Genomic DNA, 13,086 nt, shown 5'->3' on the forward strand with positions numbered 1-13,086 from the left:
AAACGTGAGGTTTGATATGGGAGGCCGTATGGGACGAAACACATTGAAAACTTGCGCTACACACTGAAACACTTGCGCTACACACTGAAACGCTTGCGCTACACACTGAAACGCTTGCGCTACACACTGAAACGCTTGCGATACACACTGAAACGCTTGCGCTACACACTGAAACGCTTGCGCTACACACTGAAACGCTTGCGCTACACACTGAAACGCTTGCGATACACACTGAAACGCTTGTGCTACACACTGAAACGCTTACGCTACACACTGAAACGCTTGTGCTACACACTGAAACACTTGCGCGTACATGTGAAACACTATATATATGTGCATATTTATGAAAGACATATGGTTACATAGAAACTCTTTGCATATATCCTGTAATGGCCCACGTACTGTTGTAACATTCGCGCGTGTGAGAGAGCACAATCATTTTCAGTGTGTCTGGAAGTCGTTTCATTGCAACTGGAAGTTTGGTTCATTTGGAAACAGAAGCACGGTTTATTTATCACTGTAAAGATGTACAATTCTTAGTTTCATTCATGATAGAAACATCTAGTCACTAGTGGAATATTGCTGCAATCTCCGGGACAAACTAACACTTAATAACATGAAATTTTAACAAAAGCCACTAGATTTCAAACATAGCCCACAATCAGACATCATTTCAATGTATTTATTTATTTTGTTTAGCTATAGAAAGTGTGAGCTTAGTCATCAAGTGTCATGCCATTTAAATGAATCAAACTTTGTTTTTTTTTATGTAAGAAAAGGTCAAGAATAATTTGTAACCTTTGTCCAATTTCAATCTTGTCACAGCTCCCTGAAAACTATCAACAAAACGGACAACATCTGCTATTCTTACTTTTGTCAGATATATTAATGACAGAGAAAACAAGCTGTTCACAGTCCAAGTTAGAGGATTTCAAAAACAACATGGACTTTGGAATCCAAAACACTCAAGGTTTTAGAATGGAATAGAAGCTTGCCTTCAAAGCATTTGTTTCTTTTGTTTAGTATCGCAATATCGCAAGTGTTTCAGTGTGTAGCGCAAGTGTTTCAGTGTGTAGCGCAAGTGTTTCAGTGTGTAGCGCAAGCGTTTCAGTGTGTAGCGCAAGCGTTTCAGTGTGCGCAAGCGTTTCAGTGTGTAGCGCAAGCGTTTCAGTGTGTAGCGCAAGCGTTTCAGTGTGTAGCGCAAGCGTTTCAGTGTGTAGCGCAAGCGTTTCAGTGTGTAGTGCAAGTGTTTCAGTGTGTAGCACAAGTGTTTCAATGTGTTTCGCCCCATTCGGCCTCCCATAGTTTGAGCCTACAGATTACTGCCTTTACAACCCACCCATAACCATACCATTAAACCAGTCTCTACCCCACCCCATTTCTTTATATAATTATTTATATTTGGAAGCCAATAACCGATATATTGGCCGATAAATCTAAATAAAAATTTGTATAAAATTTTTGAGAGCCTGATTACAAAAACTAAAGTCTCAGCATTAAAAGTCATGTCCCAAGCACACAATTATATGTTCTCATTATAATTTTATGTAGCCTATATGACAGCCTTGCGCTGCACATGTTGCACTTAACTGTATTTTCCTTTTTCGAAGTGATTCTAATCATATTTCAAGCAATTTAAAACCATTATGGTGAAAGGTGCACATCTGAAATGTCTCAGCTGAAGGAAATAATCCATTATTTATCGGCTTTAATATATCGGCCACATTTTCTTATTGGGCCGATAACGATAACATTAAAAATGAAAATATAGTGGCCGATAGCAATATGGTGGCCGATATATCGTGCATCCCTGCAATATTCATCTTAATTATCACGTAATATAAAATACATTCTAATTCCCCTCGGTTTGACACAGAAACTTAGCCTATGCACGTACTACTTTGAGGGGTCTTTACCAGTCGCATACCTAAAACGAGCTAAACACAACAAGACAAAGCATAAACATGAGGGACGGTGATGTACATTTTTAAAGAAACACACATATAAATAGGCTACTCCATTCTACATACGGTCATAATCGTATTTGTAAACCCAGCTGGTTTGATCAAACACATTTAGATTATTCACAGCACTCTGTGGTCCAATCTGTAAACACACTCACAAATTAGTCATTACAGTTTACTGCCAAGATGATAGAAGCACACATGAATTACCCAGTTTGGTCTTCACACCAACACACTAACAAACGAAAACACTCACCAATTAGTCATAACATTACATTGTGCATTTGGCTTTTGTCAGCTGGACTGATTTCAGCATGTCTGCATCATGTCAATCTCTCCACCCCCCATGTCCTTTAGCACACACGCTGTGACAATTGATCATATTCACATGGCTTACACAACATATATTACACACATATGTATGCATACTCCACAGCAGATCTCTATGATATGATCGTATATTCTGGCAAGTCTGTGTTGAAACCCTTTATGTGTGTAAATTAATTCATGGAGTGTGGCTGGTCTTTGAGGAGGCCCAGACTCTCACTGAGACTGTTCTACAATGCTTGCAAGGTCGCTGTGAATAACAGGCGAGTAGTATTTACTGTAAGCACATCTGAGGACATGTCAGCAGTGTAACGCATTGATTAGCCCACTCACTGCTGGGTCTTCAGTACTTACTAAACTGTAAGGAAGGCTGTTTACTCGTATAAAACTCTTGAGGAGGCAGATGAACAATAAAGTAGCACCTTAAGAGGTGCTTAAAAAGCTCTAGAGACCCAAGTTATTTGTATCTGTTTTAGTATTTGTGGGTCAACGACAGTGTGAGTGCCCAGGATAACAAAAAGAGGAAAAAAACAAAAACGTTTTTGTCACGGTCATGTTTAGCTTCTCTGTCGTGTTTAGTTTCTAGTCATAGGTTTCATTGTGACCATTTGTCTGAGTTCATGGATGCGTCTCAATCTGTTCACTAGCTTCCTAGGTCGTGAATCAGTATATTGTGTACATGAATTTGGGCACTGGTAAGGACAGAAAGGACCCTGGCTCACTATTGGGACACTGAATCATTAGTTGTCATGGTTTCTCGTTAGTTCTCACCTGTTCCCTGTTTCATTGATTGTCTTCCTCCAGTGTATTTAAGCTTTCAGTTCTCCTCTGTTCATTGTCTCGTGTTAACGTTACATTCATAAACCTTAACTTAATCCATGTAGTTTATACTCGCCGTGTCCGCAAAAATGTGCATGGCAAAAATGACGTAATCGCGGTGTGGGTGGTCGTGCACGTTGGGTGCGCAAGGCCCCATTTCGCTTGCTGGTGTGCATGGCAGATTTTGTAACAGCGCGCGTGGCCGCGCATCCGAAGATGAACGACTTCAAGGCGAATCTAGCCGAGCACGTACGTCTCATCACACCGGCACCCAGTTTGCACGTCTAAATTTACAAAATGAGCATACAATAGCATAATAAGCCTTTTTAATGAACATAAAGGTCCATGTTTTATAAAAATGTTAACGAAACTTAATGAAATGTTTAGTGAAAAATATTTAAAGGAGCTCCAAGCGATGTTGGGTGAAGTCACTTCTTGTTGATGTTCAAAGTATTGTCGAACAAAATGGAGGCTAGCTCGACCCTCCCTCCTCCTCATCCCATCCCCTCCCCCTGCCTTCCGTGCTACCTGAAACAGTCATGAACCATTTAGGAAAAACACACTGGATTTACCCACCTGTCCAGCAAAAACAGAGCCACCTGAATTTCGGATTGGAAGCCCTTCTGCCAGCGGAGTGCTCGCCACTTTGTAACGTGTACACTCTGTGCTCGAACGCTTTTCCGATGTAAATTCGGGACTTAGCGCGTTCCTTCTCCTTTTCCCTCTTCTTTGTTATTTGTTCATCGGAACGTCGTCTCTTTGGTCGTGTGTCAGCCATATCAAAATTCTCAAGAATATACATTTTTAACGTTAGTCGTTGTCGTTGTCTAGGACATCTCTCCTCTAGCTAACATCCCTCTTCATGCTTCTCTCTCCTCCACTCCCCACACCCCCCCCGGTTATTGGCTGGAACACTGTTTGTTATGATTCGTGGTCCAGGCTGGGCCAGTTTGTTTTTCTTGCAGTTTGTGGAGCCTGGGCTGTCTACAGAGAACGCGTTTTCTTAAAGTGTGTTCAGGGGACAGGCAGCTAGCAGATAGTGAGGAGGAGATGTTTGCTGTATGTGACAAAAAATGTGTTGGCCTAAAAAACGTGTGACATTGCTTAGAGCACCTTTAAGAGATCGTTAATTTAGTTGTAACATATCCATATATTTTGTTCTAATGTCACAAGTCTCAGGGTTTACTGGGTTTTACATGATTCTTTTTGTAGTGTGGTATTGGTGGTGGTGTACTAAAATAAACATTGTCACGTGTGTCACTTTCTTCTTCTCACCGCTGATTCCTGATGGTTTAGAGGACAATTACTTGAGTCGCCCCCTGCCGTTTCAAAGAATAGTACAACAGCGAGCACGTCAAGTATAAATGCCTCGTCCGTTTGGGGAGGTGCGCACGCAGGCAGTGGAGCCTCACGCTTTGGAGCCAGACGAAAGTAGGCCGTACTTTTGTGGGTAAGTACACTGTAAGTACATTGAAAATGCATGTACTGTAAAATAAAGTGCAACCCATTTTTGAATAAATGTAAATGTACACATCTTTAAACGTTTTGAAATATACTTTTCAAGATAAAAAGAATTTTACAGTTGTACCACCCTGAAATTTTTGCGTTTATGACATGAGTACATACACAAATTGTCTGTGCACTTTACCCAATATAAACTGCCATTCCAAGCACTCGCTCTCAAACAAACACTATATAACTCTCAAACAGCCATTATAGTTGAGCCCCTGTGAGAGGTGTGACACCGAGAGGGCAAACAGGAGAGAACGGGGACAGTGAGTTTCCTAGAGGTGATAAGAGTATGGAGGGGGGGCTGGAGTGTGCTTTAAACTTCACGCATATGGGGGAAAAGTCTCTAATAATGGGAAGGCAGACAGATGCTCCAGTTTCCTCGACAGGAATGGAGGTCAAGTGGAGATTTATGTAAAAGGGAAAACAGGTAGCGAGGGAGAGAAGAGGAAAGTGCATATTATGACTTTAACTAGTGGATGGGGAGGACAGAGCAGCAAAGCAATGATTTTACCTAGACAGCACTGAAAAGGAATGAGGCAGAGGAAGAGCCTTAAAACAGTAGGGAAGGCGTGGATTACAGCAGTGCTTCCCAACCATTTTTGTCTTAGATACTCCAACAGCACCATCAGTAAGAACGACCCCTTCATCAACAGCAAACCAGCAATATATGTTCATCTTAACTCATACAGTATTATACTCAAAATCATTCCGCATTCATTGCACTCAGTGCCTCCAAGGAATTTTTAATGGGGTGGCAAAAGGGGGACAGTAAAAATCCTATAGGATGGCACACTAAAACTTACACTGGAAAAAGTGGTAATCTGCATTCATTTCAATATCTATTTCTTCTTCAATACTTCTTTAATCTCTTTTATTTGTCAAGTTGATATGCAGATAGAATTACATTTTTTAATTGCATTCATAAAAATAGTTTTATGCACATAACGCACATTGTTGAATGAACAAAAAAAAATGTTTCCTGCGATTGTAACTCCTGTATATATATATATATATATATTAGTGTTACACAGGGCATATCAGACATGCTGGGTATGAGAATCCTGAGCTGTAGTCGGTTTCAAAAAGTTGCCCGAACTAGACAAACAGCAATTTTTATGCCAAGAGCTAACAAATTATACAACCAGTGCCCAGGCTGCTTAATCGAGCATTATTTCCCATTTATCTCTCAAGACACTTGCGCTGACTGACTCTCAAGTCAAGACGATTTGGAAAGGCTTGAGGTCTTGGCAGCGGAGCTGCTGCATCAGACTAGTTACCGAAGCTAACAAAGACATTGCCGGGCTGTCATGCCAAGCATGAATAAAAAAACATCCAATTGAATTTTTTTCTCATGCACTTTCTTAAAATGCACATTTTCTAAAGTCTTTGGCAGAAAGATTTGTCTAGTAGTCAGGGGCTTTAGCAAAGACAGATTTGTGTAATTCCACTTTATAGATTTTTTTTTTTTTTTGCTTGCTAATGTTTGCTGTGACCTGAGAACATTATCGGTTCAGTTTGTTAAAAGTAAAAAGGTGATGACAGTGTGGCCTCAGAAGTTTATTGGTAGAAAGTAATAATATGTGCAAGATATTTGAAAGTAATAACATTTGAAATATTTTGAAAGCAATAATATGTGCATTGAAAATATGAAAATGCACACAGTTGCAATGCAATTCCATAAACAAAACACAGTTCAAGATCGACAAACATAAGAACAGTGAAGCAAGAAGCAGTATCTTCTTACTTATTTGGTTTATATGTCTCTATATGAATCTAAATATGGACACCTTATTCACAGTCTTAAAAGGAGAAAAATACACTTCTTTGATGTTGACACGGCTGAGCATTCTACCTGACTGCCTTTATTTGGGTTTTGCGTTTATTGCACAATGAAGCAGTAACTGTTTTGTATTACCCTGAGTGCTTGAGTCACATCTTTAAAATAGGCTAAAGATATTTGAACAGCCAAAAGATACAGCAAGTCTTTCATTGAGGTAGCTAGCAAGACATAGCTAAACATTTCCTTACTTTAGCTGTATCCAAATTCTCATACTTTTAGTACAGAAGATCTAAATTCTTCACCATTGAAGGTGGTATGCAGGTGTGTAATACCTTCCATACTACATACTTTGCCCTATGATGAACCAAACAAGTACACTTTAACCGTTAATAGATTTGGCACAAATAAAAAGCTGCGGTATGGCCCAGATTAGATTGTGTTTACCAGCCAAATCTGGTCCACTTTTTTTTTAGCCAGAGCTAAACCAAAACAGTGCCATAATTCCATCCACAGTGAGCCAAATAATAAAAACAAATGTGGCCCATTTGTGAACCTGACATGTAATTCTTATATGGTTGAGTTCTGTAAAGGGCTGACGGCCCTCACGTGGCCCACATGTGGCTGACAGACCAAAAGCCATTGTTTAATCATATTTACCACACCTTTTTTCTTGTTTATTTAAAACCCACAGTAAATCAAATAATCTTAAACACAAAAATTGACTTACACATTTTTATTTTTATTAAATATAGCATCTTAAACATAACAGAAGTGTGCTAATGTTGGTAGTAATGTTGGAAGTGTCGAATGTGTGAATACATTTACAATTGCTTCTTTTAGTATGTCTCACCAATCTTTCTCACTCACGATCTGTCAGGAAAAGGAAGATAAAAAATAATTACATTAGTATAACATATCATTTCTATCATACAGATAGTGTTTTTGAATTGTAAAACAAGCACAGCAGAGGCCTATTACTAATCATTGTAAATCAACACTATCACATTCTGTGTTTCTACCACCCAAGACATAAGTTGTGTCCCAAATGATGCACTATACCCTCTGCACTTTATATATGCACAATGTGCTCATCCATGTAGTGCATGAATTTTATAGTTATTTTGCCTTTCACCATTGGAGTCTGATGCCCCAACCCCCTCCACTACGTAATTAAAGCTGTGGCAGTTGAGTGCAAGAAGTGTCCAACAGTCCACACTTACTTTTCCGTTAATTAAGTGCATCATCCGGGTATTTAAAATTTACTTTTTCTATGTGGACTTTTCAATGTGAACACACTTCTTCAGCGTAGGCGGCTACGTGTGCAATGTTGTTTCATTAATTTGCTATTTTAAATTGACTGAACAAACACTTATCAAGTAAAGCTGACAATACTAATTTTTAGCAGAAACAACTCAGTTAAATTAAGTTCATGTAGTTACATGAGTTTTTAAGTAATGTGAACAAGGAGTTAAACTAACAACAGTGAAAGTTATTTTTTGGTGTAAAAAGTATATGAATTGGGACGCAACTAGGCTATACAGTAGCATGAGTGCAGCTGTGCAGCCAGTTTTAATGAAGAAAACATTAGATAAATTGCTTTCATACCATTCAAAACTAAGGCTACTCTAGTAACTGGCTATTTTTAGACATAATACTTAATACTATCTACTTAATATTAATAATAATAAAAAATACGTTTAAAACACCAAAAACAGCACTTACCTGAAGCTAATAAGAGATTGTTTTGGGCAAAGGCTGTTGATGTGAAGAGAGAGAAGAAAAGGAAATAACGGAAATAACTTTATTTAAATAGCTGCAAGTCACATTTGTAATCCACCAATAGGACTTCAATGTAAGATGCAAAGCAACCAATAGCGTTGTTGAATAGGTTGAGGTGTGGACTGTCATAAATAGCATTGTTGAATAGGTTGAGGTGTGGACTGTCATAAATAGCATTGTTGAATAGGTTGAGGTGTGGACTGTCATAACCTAAAAATGTACATGACTTTAGCAAGTTATATGTTTTTTCCAAGTGTAAACCATATGTTAACATAGCCAAGCCACTTATGATCCTCAGTTGCGTACTGTCATCTGGGCCATATACCTAAATACAAATGGTGATCCAAAAGAAAACTCCCTCCAATTCTTAAGCATAGCAAAACATATATGGTGAAAAGTTGGCCCACGTGTGCTTAGCCAAGCCATATCCAGGCCAGATGTGACAGCTATCTTCCACATTTGGCCTGAAAGTTAGGAACGCACGATATATCGGCCACCATATCAGTATCGGCTGATATATGTTCATTTTTTATGTTATCGTTATCAGCCCAATAAGAAAATGTGGCCGATATATTAAAGCCGATAAATAATGGACTATTGACTCCAGCTGAGACACTTCAGATGTGCACTGTTCACCATAATGGTTTTGAATTGCTTGAAATATGATTAGAATCACTGAAAAAAAGGAAAATACAGTTTAGTGCAACATGTGCAAGTCTGTCATATAGGCTACATAAAATTATAATGAGATTGAGAACATATTATTGTGTGCTTTGGGACATGGCTTTTAATGGAGAGACTTTTGTTTTTGTAATCAGGCTCACACAAATTATATAAAAAAATGAATTTAGATTTATTGGCCAATATATCGGTTATCGGCTTTTAAATATAAAGAATTATCGGTCAAAATGTTCATATCCCTACTAAAAGTTAATGCTATCTGTGGGACAACTGCCTTAGCACCTATAGCACTTCAAGAAAAGAGCTGCACAGCTCACTGTTCTCTGCCTTTTTTATTTTTCAACTTTATGAAAATGACTTGCACCTGTGGCATTATGGGATACTTCATGGTCTATACTTCACAATCTCAGCAAATCACTCCGGTGTTGTTCGACACTGAGTATTCTAACATCTGACATTATTAAAATACTGCTTTTTACATATCCTACTACATCTATATAAATAAAAGGCCTATATAAACTATAGAAAGGAAGAACGGACGCGCGAGCAAAAAACGCTTTTCTGGTAGCCTATTATGTACAACTGGTTGCATAGCAACCTCAGAAAATCAACGTGAGCAGGCGGAAATCTACGGGGTCAGTTCTAGATTCCAGTGTAACACGAATGATCGATAAAACAACATATATATAAACATATATCAAATATAAATCCACATAAAAACTTACATTTGGAGCAGAGTATTTTTTTAACTTGTACTGTATAAAATGAGCGTTTCATTAGGCTTTCAATCAAGATTTAACTACATTTATCTTAGAAAATACATCAAACGTCCGTTTTGTGACTAGGCCTATATGAAAGATGAGAAGGAATTTATTTTGTACACACACGCAGAGGGAGAGAGAGCGCGCGTGAGATGCTGTAGCACCTTAAAAGCGATGACATCATGACAATTGTCAGACACTGATCACAGGACTTCATCTTTCAGCAATAATCACGTCGTAAAGAGCAGAAAGCACGAACACGAGCAAACATGAATAATGAATGGCATCGAAATCAAGCTAAATCGCCTGGCTAAACTGAACGCCTCCACATACGCGTGAGTGCGGCCACTGCGTCTGTCTGCTGCGGGAAAACTGTCGCATCATTTTATAGTGGATCAGACATTAAGTACAATATGTCACGGGCGATATTCCCCGCACGCGCCAGAACTATTCCTCACTCGAGACACACACACTGTAGGCTACTGACTGGCATTATAATGCACTGCACCTATGATGATGATGATGATGATGATGATGATTCAGTGAGATGCACTATTAAGGATCAAGGAACGCAAATCGTGTCGATGGTATCGAGCGTAGGAAGGAGGGATGTCGTTCCTGAGGGAGCCTGTAAAAACCCCGATGGCCGTCTCGCCAAGTGGTCTGAGAGAGTTGAGCAGTCAGGGAGGGAGAATGAATCCTCAGATGCACTGAGACTCACCTCAGTAACGCACTGCACTTTCGCACATACTAATGCCACATATTTTACCCGAGCATGATGTTCATTCACAGAAAAGCACATGCTTCGAGTGATCCACTCTGTCTGCACGGGTTATACCAGGTGAACGCGGGACGCTTACCTCCACACTTGTCCCATCTGAAGGATGTGTATGAGCGTCTGCCAGACCCACACTGAGACGCGACAGCATCTGGCCCTGCCGTACACCCCTGCGCTCGTGCCCGACGTGGCCCTTCGGCTGCTGCTGAGACCCTCCACGGAGCCCAAGCCGCCCCCCGTGTAATCCTGCACGAACCACCTGAAGCTCAGGATCTGGACCAGCACCGACGGCACCAGCACGAAGAACAGTGTGAGTCCGCACCAGAGGTAGTCCTGCTTGGCGTAGTAGTCGAGCGCGAGCCATAAGTCAGTGCCCACGTCCCAGAAGAAGACGAGCAGCGCGAGAACGATCCACAGGCAGTCCAACCACAGGCGCTCCTTCTCGTGAGGTGGCCGCCTGACGTCTCTCCCCTTGCCCAGGAGGTAATGCAGACAGGCGCTCCGGCAGCCCCAGTAGCACGACGAGGTGTTGCAGCAGTGGCAGATGTGGAAGGAGCTGTTCTGCCGCGGGTCGTCCTCGCAGCTTCCCACCGTCTCGTCCAGGTTGTGCAGCTGGGCGAAACCGGTGACGACCCCCCGACCGTCGGATTTCGCTGCCATCTTGCTCTCCAAAGCGCACACCTCCGGTTTCCGAGGCTCTTGACGTCACTTCCCCGACACCTGTTTCTCCAGAGTACCCCTAATGAGGTAGCCATGGAGTTGTGGGGTGACGGTGACGCCAGAGAGGCAGAGCATCCTCCTCCTGCGGCGCTCCGGACGGTGAAGTCAGCGCTGAACTAGTCCTCGAACCGGCACAGGTCAGAGACGAACTCCTGGAATCGGGTTCTTGTCACCTGCACATTGTGCTCGCAGCATCCCCGCACAGGGAGCGAGCGAGCGAGGGACTCTTCCCTGAGACACCCGACGCCACTGACTGGATGTCTGGACTGAAGAGAGAGAGAGAGAGAGAGAGAGAGAGAGAGAGAGAGAGAGAGGGAGAGAGAGAGAGAGAGAGACGCGGATGCTTACTCATCGAGGATGCCACCTAGTGCTTGATTCAACAGTCCAGGACTGTGGTTGCTGAATGATGTAATGCAGTGGTGAGCTCGCCGCTCATGTTGTTTAACCCTTTCAAAAAGGCTATCAGAAGAGATCCACGCTCATGTGGAAATTTGCTCCTCATCATCAGTTGGAAGAACACAATCACATATAGGCTTTGCTGCCATTCACATCCTCCTCCTCTGTGCCATCATGACTTCCGAGATGATCAAGATTCAATAGCCTATAATGAAATAAATATTGATTTAAATTTGTTTGTTTTTTAAAAGGAGGGCTATGCATTGAATAATAATATATACAACTAAATACAATCGATAAGATAAGATAAAAAAATATATTTATTAATGGAATAAATTAAATTTTAAATCTTCCCGAAGGATTACATTTAAAAAAAAATCATCAAATAGGGCATGGATCATTTGTGTGACTTTCCTTTTGGTCTGTGTTGTGCTATGAGACATTAAATATTTTGGTAAGTCATTGCCTGGTGTGAAATGCTATTCTCCATCTAAAACTATTTCAAATTATTTTCTGTAATAACTATAATAGCCTACTTATTATTAATATAGTCTAGCCTATATTTAAACATATATTATATAGCTTATAATGAGTAGGCTACTATTATTATTATTATTTTATTTCGCGCACAGGACCAAGCTAAAAAAGTTACACCAAAAACAACATTCTTCTTTATAAGTAAATGTTCTATAAATGTTCAATGGCCATGCATCAACTATATGTCTGATATCTGTCTCTGAGGTTTTCCAATGATTTTGCTTGTCATATTCACAATTCTTGTTCAATTGTTCCTGTTCCCGACTATGAGCGTTATGCTTATTTATGCACTTGTTAGGCCTGTACACTGCAAAAAAATGTATTTGCTATTAAAAAATTATGGTAACAATACACATTATATTTTTTAGTATAGATTTTAAGGCTTGATTATTGATATAATCTACCTGAATATGTAAAATATCATACATTATTTAGTCTAGGACACAATGCATTTAATATTTTTAGTGAAATGTGCTTTTTTATTTAAAGTTAACTCTCAAAAGTGTGTGATTTAGAGTGCATGGAAACGACCTGTTTGAATTTGACTGAGTTATGTTGTACAATTTTAAAGATATATATATATATTTTTTTTATTATTATTATTATTTTTATTATTTTTTACATCATTTTATCAGCTTAACCGGTTCCTCAATTCAAGACTCAAAACTGTTTATGTTTCCTTAAAATTTTTGGGAAAACGTATCTCTTGGTTTTATAAGTAAAGTGTTCTCGATGTTTTCTATAGCCTACAACTTTTATAACTGTACCATATCTCTTTTAATTCCTTTTACTGTTTTAACTTTCCTTGCTTTTAATTTGTGATTATTTTAATTCCTTTCTGTGTAAAGCACTTTGAATTGCCGTAGTGTATGAAATGTGCTATACATAAACTTGCCTTGCCTTCCTACAACAACACTGACATTTTATTAATAAAATATACACACTATTTTTAATTATCACCTTAATTTTTTAATGAAAATTACAAGACCCATGATTAGTTTTTTTAGGCTTGATCATCATAACATTATTTTA

At 39.6% G+C, this 13,086-nt stretch overlaps 1 protein-coding gene across 1 annotated transcript in view; it reads right to left on the reverse strand.

Moving 5' to 3' along the window:
* Positions 1-11,347, reverse strand: part of xkr6b (XK, Kell blood group complex subunit-related family, member 6b) — a gene marked incomplete at its 3' end in the record, with an annotated part of 58,035 nt that extends 46,688 nt beyond the window's left edge. The window contains exon 1 of the mRNA XM_084431371.1: positions 10,484-11,347. Within this exon, the coding sequence (XP_084287497.1) occupies positions 10,484-11,061 (578 nt within the window). The 5' untranslated portion in view covers positions 11,062-11,347. The remainder of the gene's footprint in view (positions 1-10,483) is intronic.
* Positions 11,348-13,086: the final 1,739 nt, after the last annotated feature.

Source organism: Rutilus rutilus (assembly GCF_951802725.1).
Source record: "Rutilus rutilus genome assembly, chromosome: 15".
In the NCBI taxonomy this organism is placed as follows: domain Eukaryota; kingdom Metazoa; phylum Chordata; class Actinopteri; order Cypriniformes; family Leuciscidae; genus Rutilus; species Rutilus rutilus.